Source organism: Leuciscus leuciscus, assembly GCF_965113295.1.
Source record: "Leuciscus leuciscus genome assembly, chromosome: 19".
Lineage (NCBI taxonomy): Eukaryota > Metazoa > Chordata > Actinopteri > Cypriniformes > Leuciscidae > Leuciscus > Leuciscus leuciscus.
This window is the reverse complement of record NC_138743.1, coordinates 18,122,676-18,136,680: the sequence shown is the minus strand read 5'-3', so window position 1 is coordinate 18,136,680 and position 14,005 is coordinate 18,122,676. Positions and strand designations below refer to the sequence as shown.

At 38.4% G+C, this 14,005-nt stretch overlaps 1 protein-coding gene across 1 annotated transcript; it reads left to right on the top strand.

Annotated features, from left to right (window-relative positions):
* The first annotated feature begins 123 nt into the window (after positions 1 to 123).
* selenol (selenoprotein L) lies at positions 124 to 13,777 on the top strand. Its single transcript, XM_082148519.1, has 10 exons — positions 124 to 281; positions 509 to 590; positions 696 to 749; positions 1,939 to 1,984; positions 5,476 to 5,603; positions 6,603 to 6,717; positions 6,943 to 7,065; positions 7,443 to 7,580; positions 11,765 to 11,917; positions 13,146 to 13,777. Exons 1-9 carry the CDS (start codon positions 137 to 139, stop codon positions 11,882 to 11,884), a joined length of 951 nt encoding a protein of 316 aa, XP_082004645.1. The 5' UTR covers positions 124 to 136; the 3' UTR covers positions 11,885 to 11,917; positions 13,146 to 13,777.
* The last annotated feature ends 228 nt before the right edge of the window (positions 13,778 to 14,005 follow it).

Below are 14,005 nucleotides of genomic sequence, written 5' to 3'. Positions count from 1 at the left end.
AGTAAATTATTGTCCAAACATACCGCAGATGAAATAAACTACGACAATGACAAATGGTAACTGTTTCTTTTCTCAGCGCTGACGAGGTTCAACCAATCACCGTTTAGGTTCCGGGATCGCGCAATCACCTGATCTGATGAATGACAGATGTAACCATGTAACTCGCTTTAAGCTCAGCATGGCTACTGAAGTTGACCAAAACACACTTATAAGGGCTCTGAAAGAACTGAAAAGATTTGGTAGAACATCGTTGGATAATGTGGAAAATGATGTGGCTAAAGGTATCCTAAACAATATGAGATTTTGTACGTCTTATGTTTGCTCAAATAGGTAGCATCATGTATGTGTGCAGTGTGCGTGTGTATACATTCATTGGGGTTCAAAAGGTTGCGAGTCTATGAAAAAGGTTTCTGCTTCGCATTGTTTTATAATGGGCTTGTATAATTATAATTTACTCTTGAATTTTCCGAATACATGCAGGATTCACATATTTATTACTGTTGTTTAGGTGGTTCTTCACAAGAAATTGTAAATAAGAAAATTCGTCCTTTATTTGGTCTGATGCCAGCAGGAGCCAAGTTCTTTAACTGGTGTGTATACTTGTCTTTAAACATTGCCATTGTGTATGTTTGAAGTATTTTGTTGTAGCCTACTACAAAATGATAAACTCCATCTCATACGACGTTTTCTTTCAGTCTGGGTGTGAAAAACCAAAAGGAAGCAGAAAGTTTATGGGAACAGTTTTTTCAGTGAGTATGGAAATATTCTCTCTGGAATACTTGATTTTGTGATTGGTCAGTCGTGGCATTCACTGATCAAATGTTTTGCATAATAACCGCTAAACTGTTTAATTTACTGATGTCCCAGGCAACCCTCACATTTATTAATGTAATAAACAGAACAATACATAGTGACTATGTAGACTAGAAAGTAACTATTATTTTTGAAGACGATATTGGACAGATTAATTCATTGATTATAATTAATGTTATTTATTAATTTATCGTTTATAAATATTAATCATATGCATAATAAATGATGATCCTATCTGTCATACACAATTTATGACATTTAAAAAAAGTTTTAAAAAGTGCTAAATTATTTAAATAAAAATGGGACAAATAATTACATAATAATGTAGTCATAATTTAAGTAGCAAATGACGGCACACCAACATATACTGAAGAGTTATGTAGAAATAAATAAAATAATCAAATGTAAAATAATAATATGTTCTGTTGCAAGTTCATATACTATTTCATATACTAAAATATATATTTTATTTTTTTACTATGTTGTGTTTGCTGCTTCCTTGTATGTAGCACTTTAATATGTTGTTTATGTATGGCTGCTACCTTGGCCAGGTCTCTCTTGTAAAAGAGATTTTTGATCTCAATGAGACTTCCTGGTAAAATAAAGGTAAATAAATATACTTGATCTCATTTTTTCTCATGGTTTATTGTTGAGCTGTCAAGTTGTCATGTAGAAATAATCAGTTCCAAGACCTTGACACATTTTTATTTTATTTAATATTTTATTTTATTATTATCATTATTTTTATTTTTTATAGGATGTACTGAATATTCTTCAGTTTTATGCGAAACATAAATACAACAAATAGAATATCAGATCTGTCATATGGCCAAAAATAAATGCAAAAAAAGGTTTTTTGCATAGTTGTTTGACAGATGAAAACTGTAACAATGTATCTTACAAGGTTGCTCTCACTTGAAATGTGTCCCCACATTAAGTCCTTGAATTTGAGGGTATTGGACCTGGAAAGTTCCAATTTGAAGTTAACCAAGGTGTGGGACCCCTCATAGTCATAAAAAATCCACTACTAATCTGTGCCCTTTACATTATACATTACATATTGGGTATCAATTGCATAAAAGTATAAGGATAATAGTATTATCATTTTATTCCTAATTTAAACAGAATCACAGAGGTTCGAGATAATGTTGAAGGCTTACTGCAACTGGAAGTAAGTAATATAATTTTATTATGATTTCTATGTAGCCACGAAAGGGATATGGTGATGGTATAAAAATGAGATGGGAGGAAATGCTATATTTCAATGCCTTTGCATTTTCTTGCAAAACTATTGCGAGAGAAACACTGTAATGTGTATGTTCTGTTTTGTTCTGTTTTATTTTCATGGTGTTTTGTTTTCCATGTTTGCCTGTCTTATCTGCCCATTTTCCCTTGGTTACTGATTATGTTCACCTGTCAATCATTATGTCTCCCCATGTATTTAAGCCCTGATTTTTCCTAGTTCTGTGTCCGGTATTGTTTATTTCGGAGTTTACGTGTTGCTAGTTCTCCTGAGTTTTCTTGTTCTGGATTATTGGGTTAAAGACTGGGTTAAAAAAAGTTTTTTTGTCATATTCAAATGAGTCGTGCACTTCAGTACAGCAATATATGACAAGCACAAAGTTTCTTGGGGCAACGCAATACTTTTGCTAGAGAACACAAAGTTTTGGGGGGAACGCTAGCCTGGCTAACGTCAGACCAAGTCTCATTTGAGACTTGGTCTGGGAACCACGTTCATTTTCTCGTATTTGAGGCGTGGTTTACGAATGCCCAGAGCCGTTTATTGGGCGCTATGAATGTCTATCAAATGCGCCTGTACGTAGCTCATAGCCAATCGTTTCAATTATACCAGATGACGTATGTAGAGTGACAGAAATTCGACGAGGAAAAAGACGATGGGTCAAAGATTTATTTGTACACGATGGCGTTTAGCGAATATTACCGTTTGTGCAAGATAAACATGAGGGTAGAGGTAACGTCGAGTCTGATGCCAAGTTGGATCCATAGATATAAACAAACTGCTTCGGTGTCGTCATCGTCTTGCTGCTCCCTCCCCGTTCTGTGATTGCTTCCCTTTTTCAGGGGAAAATCTGGTCCATAGTGTCCAGGCTGCCTAGCAGCGTGAATAAAATCGCGCTGAGAGCAAGGCAGCATGGGGAAACCCAGGCTAGGGGAACGCAGTCCTTTTTTTGAGAGAACGCAACGTTTTTCAGGGGCAAGCAACATATGTGCGAGAAAATGCAAAGTTTCACTGGGGAACGCAATACTTTTACGAGAGAATGTAAAGTTTTTCAGGGGAATGCAAGACTTGTGAGAAAACGCGAAGTTTTTGGATGGAATGCAATATCATTATGAGGGAACGCAAAGGTTTTGAGAATACATATACTTTTGTGAGAAAACGCAACGTTTTTGGAGGGAACTCAATACTTTTGCAAGAAAACGCAAAGTTTATTGGGGGGACGCAGTACTTTTTCGAGAGAATGCTAATTGTTTTGTGGGAACGCACAAGAACCAGAACCAGATTCTGACTGTCTAAAGAAGATGTGATGGTGTGGCAGCCCAATGCGGTGTCTCGTTCCCCTCTCAGGGATCCAGGTTGCATGCATAACCTTAGACGTTCCCTTTCGAGTGAAATCAATGCTGCATCATAGCTTGACGCTATGAGAACTTTAATGCCAACATCGGCACGGCACTGGATAGTGCCTGCTCCATAAGGCTTTGTTTCTGCACCGATAATTGTGAACGCGGGCCAAGACTGGATTAACCCTGGAGTGAATTCGTCTCCAGACTGTAGAACCTGATGAATGTGTGCAGAGAGGACCAGCCTGCCATAGCCCAAACATCTTGCAATGGTGCACCCCTAGTGGAGTGGGCCCTAACCCCTAGAGGCGAAGCCATTCCCCGTGGCTCATAGGAGAGGGAGATCACGTCAGTGATCCAGTGTGAGATGTGCTGCTTGGTGACTGCATTCCCTCTATTGTGGCCACCAAAGCAGACCAGGAGCTGAGAGGACTTGCGCCACAGGCCTGAGCGGTGGACGGATATCCTCAAAGCACGGACCAGACATAACAAGCGCAGACTTTCTTGCTCTTCTGTCTCTTAAGGTGGAGGGAATAAATCCTACAAAACAACTGGCTGACCAGCCACAGAGGCAGAATCTCGATGTGAAAGTATGCATTCTTCAGACCAGTCCTCGAACTGGATTTGCGACATGATTAACTTCAGGGTGAGCATGATTAACTACAGGTCTTGAACCTGTATGTCCAAAGAGTACATGGGGTACATGTTCTATGGCCCACTGAATCCTGTCTCTACAAGACTTGGTGGGTTAGGCGGGTTTTCTCCACAATGATGCGTATGAGGGGGAGAGATACCCCGCAAGCATCTCTTCCACCCTTGGCACTGCCCCGTACCTGTGGTTGCGCATACCAGCCACCTCAGAGTACAGTATGTTGAGGTGGCCTGCATATACACTTGCGCAGAGAATGGATTCTTCCAAGATCTAGACACCTTGGTGTAAAGGTTAGGGAAGAACAGGAGATGGCAGCGGGGAGGTTGTTTGCCCTGTCTTTTTTCGTCCGTCTCTTTTCAAATACAGGGTCTCGTTCTGGTGCGAAGAAATCGCAGAGCGAGCTTCAAGATCCAAAGCGGGTCCTCAGAGTCGGTGAAGTCAATTCTACCTGCAAACCCCATGACCGAATTTGCCGAGTTGCCATGGGGTGCAGGAGCTTGGCTCTCATCCAATAGAGCCAAGCGGGATCGGAGCTTGCAGAGATTAAACTTGTCGCAGTGAGCACAGTCAGCCCCCTCAAGGACTTGCCTCACATGCTCTTGACCCATACAGATACACACGTTGTGTGAGTCGTTGCCTGTAATGTATCACAGACACGCCGTCACACATCTCCTGAACTTATTTCCTGACATGGTGGAATCGAAATCCTATCTTTGTCAAACACATACACAAAGCAGCGCGCTCACACATACAGACATTCCCCGTGGCTCATAGGATGCGGATGTTCACACGAGTTCACACTTACATATAATTAGATGGAGTAAAGCTTTATGAGTATTTGGAGTGCTGTCCGGGGGGAGGGCTCTGATCTCGGAATTTGGCCCGAACCCAGAGTACTTCCCCCGTGTATAGAAGTGATTAGAACTAGAAGTGTGGAGAAGGGGTGGTTGAGGGATGCTGATAAACTGTCAACGAACAGAGGTAAGACTGCTGTATATATATATATACCTCTTATCGTTGATTGACTGAATGCTCTCCACTCGTGATAGTGTTAATTATCTGAAACGTGCTTCTGAAGACAAAGAAGCTGGCAACACACTGACATAGTGTCTATTTATGGTTTTAGTGACGTACTAGGCTACGTTACGTCATCATGCTCAGCTAATCGCAGATTACCGTGTGTAAACGTGCTTCAGACACGGAGCGTTCCCATAGCCGTTGTTGAGTTCCACTCAAAGGGGACTGCAAAAGTTTTGCAAGTCAACGCAAAAGCATTGAAATATAATATTTTCTCCAATCTCCTATTTTTTCCATCACCTTGTCCCCTTTAGGGGCTCCGTAGATTGCTTGTTTTCAAATGATAAATTGTTTTTACCTTAGTATAAGGGTGTGTGAGTGTGTGTGTGAATGTATGTTTGTTTGATTGACAGGTGGAGTGGGATGGTTTTTTGAAACGTCTTGATGTTCAGATGCAAATGAGCGACACAATTCTTTCCCAGTGTCCTGCAGCCCAGACGCTCAGCTCAGATACACGGTTTATACACGTCCAAACTAAAGAGTGAGATAAACACATGATATGATCACTGTTCATATTCAGTGGAAGCCACAATCCAGAACTACTAAACAGGGTTATTCTGCTGATGAAACAAAATGAAGGCCTTCAGTTGCAAGAGTTTATTACTCTACATCACAACTGATTAATTATAATTATATGAACGTGCTCCTCACAAACTTTGTTAATCAAAACATCATTTAAAGGTATTACATTTGTTTTGCCAGTTATGTTTAGTAGCTTGAAATCAATTTAATAGCATTTCTGTGTTTGTACCTTAAATGCCATGCATTGTGAGAATGATAACTTTTACCTGGTTTATATTTAACCAAGCAATTTGTTGTTGTTGTTTTATAGATAATCCATACGCTATATCTATAATTCCACTTATTTCTCTATATAGTTAATGATCAATGTTTTGTAAAGATAGTATCTAATAGGTGAAAAGAGATAAAGTTGTGCATATTGTTTTGGTCAGTAGAATTTTTGAATGTTTTTTTAAAGTCTCTTATACTCGCCAAGGCTGCATTTATTTGATAAAAAATATATTAAAAAAAACAGTAATATTGTGAGTTATTATTATTATTACAAATTTAAATAAAATGTTTGTATTTTAATATACTTTAAAATGTAATTTATCCTGTGATCAAATCCTGTCTTTAGTGTCACACTTGATCCTTCTAATCAGTCTAAAATGCTGATTTGCTGCTCAAGAAACATTTCTTATTATTATCATGTTAAAACAGAACAGTTTTGCTGCTTCATATTTTTGTGGAATAAGGAGTCTTCAGGAGTCTTTGATGAATAGAAATACTTTACTGTCACTTTTCATCATGGCTTAATAAAAGTATTAATTTCTTCCAAAAACAAATCATACTGATCACAAACATATCAATTTCAATTCAACGCCCTGTGGTTGGGGCTATTTGAGTTTAAATTCCAGCTCATTGATTGATGACATGTGTGAACTGTAATGTACATCGTTGTTGTCCTGTACTCTTGCAGGAATGTGTCTCTGAGTCAGTACTTGGGGAAGGGAGAGAATCTCCTCCTTGTGCTGCTCCGGCATTTCGGATGACAGCCGTGACGAGACCACCTGACTGAGCTGAAGGACAGCAAGGTAAGACAGCCTGTCATTAATGAAGATGAAAACTGCACAGCTGCAGACCTCTGCCATTTCAGCTTATGGAGACATGCTTGGAGAATATCTTTTGAAAGCTTGTTGACCCAGCTGTGGACTTGGCAAAGCAAAATATTGCGCTGCTATTTTATAGAGAATGTTCCAAAGTCAGCATTGCCGTTTTCTTTGAATCATCAACACTGTTTCTGGTTCTTTCTCATACAGAAGCGTCTGGAAGCTCAGTCATTGCGGGTGCTGGTGGTCTCGTATGGTTCTCTTGAAGGAGCAACGTTCTGGCTTTGTCAGACAGGCTATGAGTTTGACATGCTGTTGGATGCAGAGAGAGTGGTGAGAACTATTGACTGTGCAAAAGCACTATTAGTCCTTTCTTAGCCTAATTATATTCCCCCTTTCCGCACAATTTGGCATGTTTCATTGTTTTATCACAAACAAAACAATTGACTCCAAGCACAACTACGCAAAATGCTTACAAAAGTGTAATTATATTTAAATAAAGGGTGAAGATGTCAATTTTACAAGGCTTTTCACTTTTCACTGATCACTTTTGGTCACTATTGTATAATTGCTTTTTAAAAAAGTATTCCCTTATTTATTATGCTTTTTTTCAGCATAAATGTTTGCAGAAAATTACTGTTTTTTGTCCAGATTTGGCTGAATTATGTTGTAATTGACTTTGGTTATTTTCTGTTTATGATTGGTTACAGGTGTATCAAGCTTTCGGTCTGGGTTCATCCATCACCAAGGTGATGAAGTTTAAGATAATGCTCCACTATTCTGAATTTCTGGCCATGAACCAACAGTCACCTGATGTGCCACCTCAGTTCATCGATGATCTATTTCAGGTGACACTCAGAGAACATTTACTGAAAAATATTATGTACAGAACATAAGAATGAAACACTGACTTGGTTGGATTTCGTCCCATGAGTTTGTTATTACCCTGATTTTATGGGATAAGGGCAATTAAAGGAATATTGTTAGACTGCACATGGGGTTAGTTACATTGATCAAACATTAGGGCTGGGCGATATATCGCATGACATTGTTATGCGCATCTCATCAGTAAAGCCGGTTCCTTGATTAGTAGTAAATTGCCATTACCTGCTTTCAGATGGAGCGGCATTTACTACACAGAGCCGTAGTTCACTGACAAGCTGAGCCATATTGCATTATTAACGCAGGCGATACGTCCGTGATAATTAATGCGATATGGCTCAGCTTGTCAGTGAACTACGGCTCTGTGTAGTAAATGCCGCTCCATCTGAAAGCAGGTGATGGCAATTTACTACTAATCAAGGAACCGGCTTTACTGACGAGATGCGCATAACAATGTCATGCGATATATCGCCCAGCCCTATCAAACATATATCAAATCTGCAATAAAATCTAACAACGATTTAACTTCTTAAAGGGATACTTCAGGATTTAGCATTAAGCTTTGTATTAGTAGAAAACCTGTAGTATTTTCGAATTACCGTGCTTTCTACCTTCATATCCCCCTGAGATGAGAGATTTATGTATTTTTTGTCTGGAAAAAATCCTCCGATGACGCAAAAATCGTCATTTTGCGTCATCGGAGGATTTTTTGGCCAGAGGCTAAAGACTACAGCCAGTAGGAGGGGCTGTCCCGCATGTTTTCAACCCGCCCATAGAGGGTGGGATCTCACTCACAGAATATACACATAGTATCAGCCGTCTTTCTTTGGAAGCTAAGCTAACAGGCTCTTGTTCTGTGGAGAAAGCTGAGTAGTAGGAGAAATCTGAGTAGTAGGGGTAGTAGTAGGGGTACCATCCTCTTTTTCCCGGACATGTCCGGCCGTCGAGATCGTCCAAAATGTCCGGGATTCGGCTTTTGGTTTCTGCAGTCGCCATTCATTGTTTACATGCACACCTTTTGTTTCAATCTAAAGCCCCTTTCACACAGAGATTCCGGAAAATACACGTATAAAGTGACCCGGGATTTGACCCGGGTTCGTTTGATTTTGGTTCATTCACACTGCCAGTGATTTTCCGGAATCAGAGAGTGCGTTCACACACAACCCGTAAAAATGCCGTAAAGACACGTGACATCGATGTGACTTGTAATCTCAGCAGTGTCTTAAGTTTGCTTATAAACCACGCTTGTGCATTTTTTTCTCTGATTCGATCATGAACTTGCGCATTACGTACCGTTTCACAGCTGGAGAACGAGCCCGGCTTCAGCGTCATCACTACGACACGGCATTATTACGGCTTTTGTTCACACAGCGCGCGTTCCGGGACTGAACACGGCAATGTTACTAGGTCCCGACCCGGCATCGATCCCGGCATAAATCCCGGGTCGAGTTTGCGTTCACACAGAAGGCGCTCTGGCAATTTGCCGGCAATTTCCCGGGTTCAAAGCGCTGTGTGAAAGGGGCTTAACTGAATTCATTCCGTTTGGTGAATCTGAATGTAGTGTTTACATGAACGCTAAACAAGTGACCGGTTGATGTGCGTTTTAACATTGCTAAGAAAATTCCCGCTCCTCCGTGAGAGATACGAGATCGGTGCGTCTCAGTAATCACGCCACCGGCCTCGCGCCGTTCTCCCGCGGCCCTCAGCCTCGTCCTGCTCGCCACAGTAAACATAATGAATGGCGACTGTAGAACGCAAAAGCCGAATCCTGGACATTTTGGGCGATCTCGAAATACCGGGCAAACTCGTTACAGAGACTCACTAGTAGCCTAGCCTTGTTGTTTTCAACTGCGCTCTCTAACCGGTAGGCACGGCTTGGGAGTGGCCTCCTAGGGCAGCGAAGCAAGTGCATTCTGGGAGTTGTTGTCTTTCATCCACATAAGCCAAAAATAAATTTTCTGGCTTTTCTCAGTCTAGAAAGCTCCAAATTCAAAAATAATTTCACATTTCTTCTACATAAATGACCTATTTTAAATACACATTCATCTTTCCAGAGGTGAAGTATCCCTTTAAGGCGAGACACTACAGGTGAATAGGGTAAAAATTTTAACTAGCAGATATCACCATGATACTTTCCCAGTTGATTACCTAAATTAAGAAAAAAATGTATTACAAGTTTTCTGTAATTTAATGTTTAATTATGCAAATTAGGCAATATCTAATTAAATATGTGCTACTTTGCATATATTTAAAAAAATGAAATCTGGGTATTGGATAAAGCCAGGTTAAAATTTATTTTTTCAGTGTGTTCACATATTAGATGGGAAAAAAATTACAGAGGGATTTATGGATATCTACATTTGTTATCCTGTAAATCAGAATATACTGTCAATAGCCTTAAAAAAATTATTTTCGCCATGTTTTTTGGAATAAAATGTTATGTAAATCAGGCTAGGAATAATATATTTACAAATCCCTCTGTAAATGTCTTCATAATATAACTAGGTACAAGACTGGAAAGTATGGTGTATATAGGTGCTACTGAAGTGGAGATTTCAGACTTGGAGAATGAGAGAAAGGTCATTTTGAGAAAACGGGCTTTAAAGATTTATCATCAGCCAATGAGATTGCGCATTCAGCCCTTTTACTTTCACGATTGGTTGCTGATAAAAAGGAAATGACCATATTTCGATCCGACAGCATTGTACAGTGAAGAGAGAGAGCTTTCCAGCGGTGCATGTGATGACAGGGAGCAGACAGCGATCGCGGAGCGGCAGGATGATTTACAACGACAACTTTTGTTGAATTTATGAGAAATCTACAGACGCAAACAGACAAAGTGTAGTAAAATAAAGACCTAAATGTGTATTTCGGACTTTTTTTCACCACAAGTCTGAAAGAAGACATGTTATTGAAGACAAATATCCAAAAATCAAAAAAATTGACCAGTAGAAAAAAAAAAGATGTTTTTGCCTGCCGTGTCTCGCCTTAAGCTCAAATCATGCTACAAAACTGTATTTTGCAGGCAGGTCTAGTTATACAATAGACTTGAGCCATATTAATGTAATTTTCCACAAATAGGACGTACTTTGACGTACCATTTTGGCCCAAAGGTGTTTACCTTCGCCTGTGTCCAAAAAATTTAACAGTATGTCACATAATCTATGGAATAGATATTCAATTAATTGTTATTAAACTATTTTTACTGAACAAATTTTAATGACCAAAAACACAATATTTAAAGGACAAGTTTGGTATTTTACACTTAAAGCCCTGTTTTCAGATCGTTTCTGATGAAATACAAATTGACTTGCAAGTCAATGGAGTTGGACAAAAACTACGATAAAACCTGTTGGAAAGCATCTTTTGCAGCGATTTTTGTGTGAGCATATCAGTGAACACCCCTGACCACTCGGTGAGTTTCACGTCTTTGTAAACGAAAGTTTAATGCGTTTTTTGAAGGATTGTTCCAGTGCACCTATGCAACCATTGTGGAGGTGAGGGGGTGCTACCACAGAAACCGAAATTTCTCGGGCCAGCAGCATTTGTCCAAATTTCAATCTTAACCATTGTATTTCATCAGAAACGATCTGAAAACAGGGCTTTAAGTGTAAAATACCGAACTTGTCCTTTAAGTATGTCCTACACCTTGGTACTGTATGATTTTTTTCCCTGGAACATTCCTTAAAACTGTGACACAAGAAATAAAATAATTTGGACACTTTCTACAGCATGGTCAAGACAAGTAGCCTAACTAAGTAAATAATTCTAGTGTAGAAACATATAATTTGTCTCATTAAGATTTATTTAATGTTTATTGCAAGAAAATACAATCACATAAATAAGGGCTTAAACTGCATTTAACACCAAATTTTGGTAGAAAATAAAACAATAACAGAAAATAAAAAAGCTGATATAGTATTTCGTTTGACATCCTGATGTTAACCATCAGGATTTTCACTGATTTACTGAAAGAGAAGAAGAAAATAGTTTATTAGGCTATTTGTGGAATGTGCCAAATCCATAAAAACAAATTCCAAATATTGCATAATACTCAGTTAGAGAATAAACATTTGTCTCCCTGTAGTCTAGGACTCTTGAAAATGGATTAAAAGCCCTCTCTCTTTCTTTCCCTCGCTGTCTCTCTCAGATGGGAGGTGATTTTGTGCTGGACCAGGGTGGTAAAGTGATATTTTCCTACCGGTGTAAAAGCCCAGTGGACAGACCATCAGCTATACAGATTCTGGCTGCCGTCTCTGCTCATTCTTAGCATTCTTACGTCCTGGAGAAAAGGGGCTTTCAGGTTTGGTCTTTCTGCTATGTTGAACTGCTTCACTTGCTTCCTGGCCATCCTCATTAGAAGTTCCACTTCCTGAAAAGTTATACTCATTCATGTCCATGCCAGACTTTTAGATTTCCATTTAGAAAGAATAAAGTTTGTAATATTAGCCATTCCAGGCCCTCGGTTTGGCATGGAGTAGCAACTATACTTTGTTCTTTTCCAAAGCAAAGTCTGCCCTAAATCATTCCACTTATCTGTAAAATGTTACAATGGGAAGCTGATGTTTTACTATGAGACACACACTAAAGGGAAAATGAAACAAATATAATTTCAGAGTATAACTCCATAATATATAGTAGTAAATGTGAAGAAACTTCCCACTAACAAAAATATGTTCTAAGAACGTTCTACTAACATTCCCATTAAGTTATGAAAACATTATTTCTGAAGGTTTCAAAACATAATTTTTTTTAAATGTGTTAAAAATGCATTTTTTTCTTGGTTATATGAATGTTAAGGGAAACATTCCATTTCGTCATTCTTCAAACATTATGGCAATGTTACTTTTGAATGTTCTCTGAATGTTCTGGAATAAATAGCAACATTTAGAAAATGTTAAATAAACGTCCAACTAAAAAGTTTCATGAAAAACTTCCATGAACGATTTATAAATAATGTTTTTGTGCTAACGTTTGGAGAACACTATAGAGTGCTGCAGGGATAACGTCAGAACCCTGAAGACCAATTTGCCAAATTTATGAGTAAAATAAAGCATGTGGTAAACATAACTTGACGATACTTTGACGTTTTGTTCTACAATGTACACTGCACACACTCACACCCCGAACTGTCTCATCTCATATAGTTACTTATTAATTACTTCTTTAATTAGTTACTTCTTATATTTACTTAAATGTACGTTTTCAAAAAAGAACATAATTTGCGCTTTCACTATGGGTGTGTGTAAATTACGTCAAAGTATAGTCAAGTTATGTTCACCACAGGCTTTATTTTACTCATAAATTGAAAAAAAACCCATTATAAAATCCCACAGGAACCAGCTGTGAATTAGTCTTCCGGGTTCTGACGCCATCCCAGCATAACTCTATTTAAGACCAGATAACTCTGATGAAACATTCTATTAGTGTTCCTGGAAGAATGTTTGTTCATAACGTTGAGAGAACCTTGCCAGAATGTTCTCCGTTAGCTGGGCTGTCACTGACTTTACGCCTTAAATGTGTTGCTATAGGTTGGCTCCACAGATAGACAGCTCCACCAGAGGTTGTATGGATGAAGATCTGACTCAAACTCATACACTTATGAAGAGTCGTCTCTGATGGATATTTACACCCTCTGGTCATCGCAGCTGCTCGTCTGTTGAGTTAGCAGCACTTATATCACACATTAACCAGTGTCTTATTAAATGAAGTAAGATTGTTAACAATTTTTTTTTTTTTTACAATTATACAAGCATGTGAAATTATATAATCTTAAGTTGTTTAACTTCTATTTACTGTGAAGGGTAAAATGTTTACAAAAAGAGAAATAAAACATGTTACTGGTGGAATTTCTTTGACAATTGAAGTCCACCAGAATGAGAATGGACTTTTATCCACCTTTCAGCATAGATCAAGAGTCTTATTTCACTCAAAACATGTTTCAGTAGTTGTCAAGTGAATCAAGCTTTTAAAACAAATACTTGACGGTTGAAACAACAAACCATAATTCCAAAGAATTTTTTAGAACAACAAAAAGAAAACACATTTCTGTTACGGGTTTGAACTGAAGTCAAAAACAGCACTAATGTAATGTCAGAACCAGGGCAAATGTGGACCACCATTGGAATAATGCAAACATTAAACATCAAAAAGAAAAAAAAAATTCAGTATGTTTCACTGTTTTCATTTTTCCATGTTTTTCAAACCGTACAGACAAAGGATTCTGATGTTTTTTGGCATTTTAGTTTATTAGCTTTAAAGCCATCAATAGGCTATTGTACTTTTAAAGTCCCCCTGCAGTCAATAATATTATCTCTTAAAACTCATCATTGATAAATAAAATAGCATATTTAAATGTTTTTTTCCTGTGAAAATAATTTATTTATGCCTT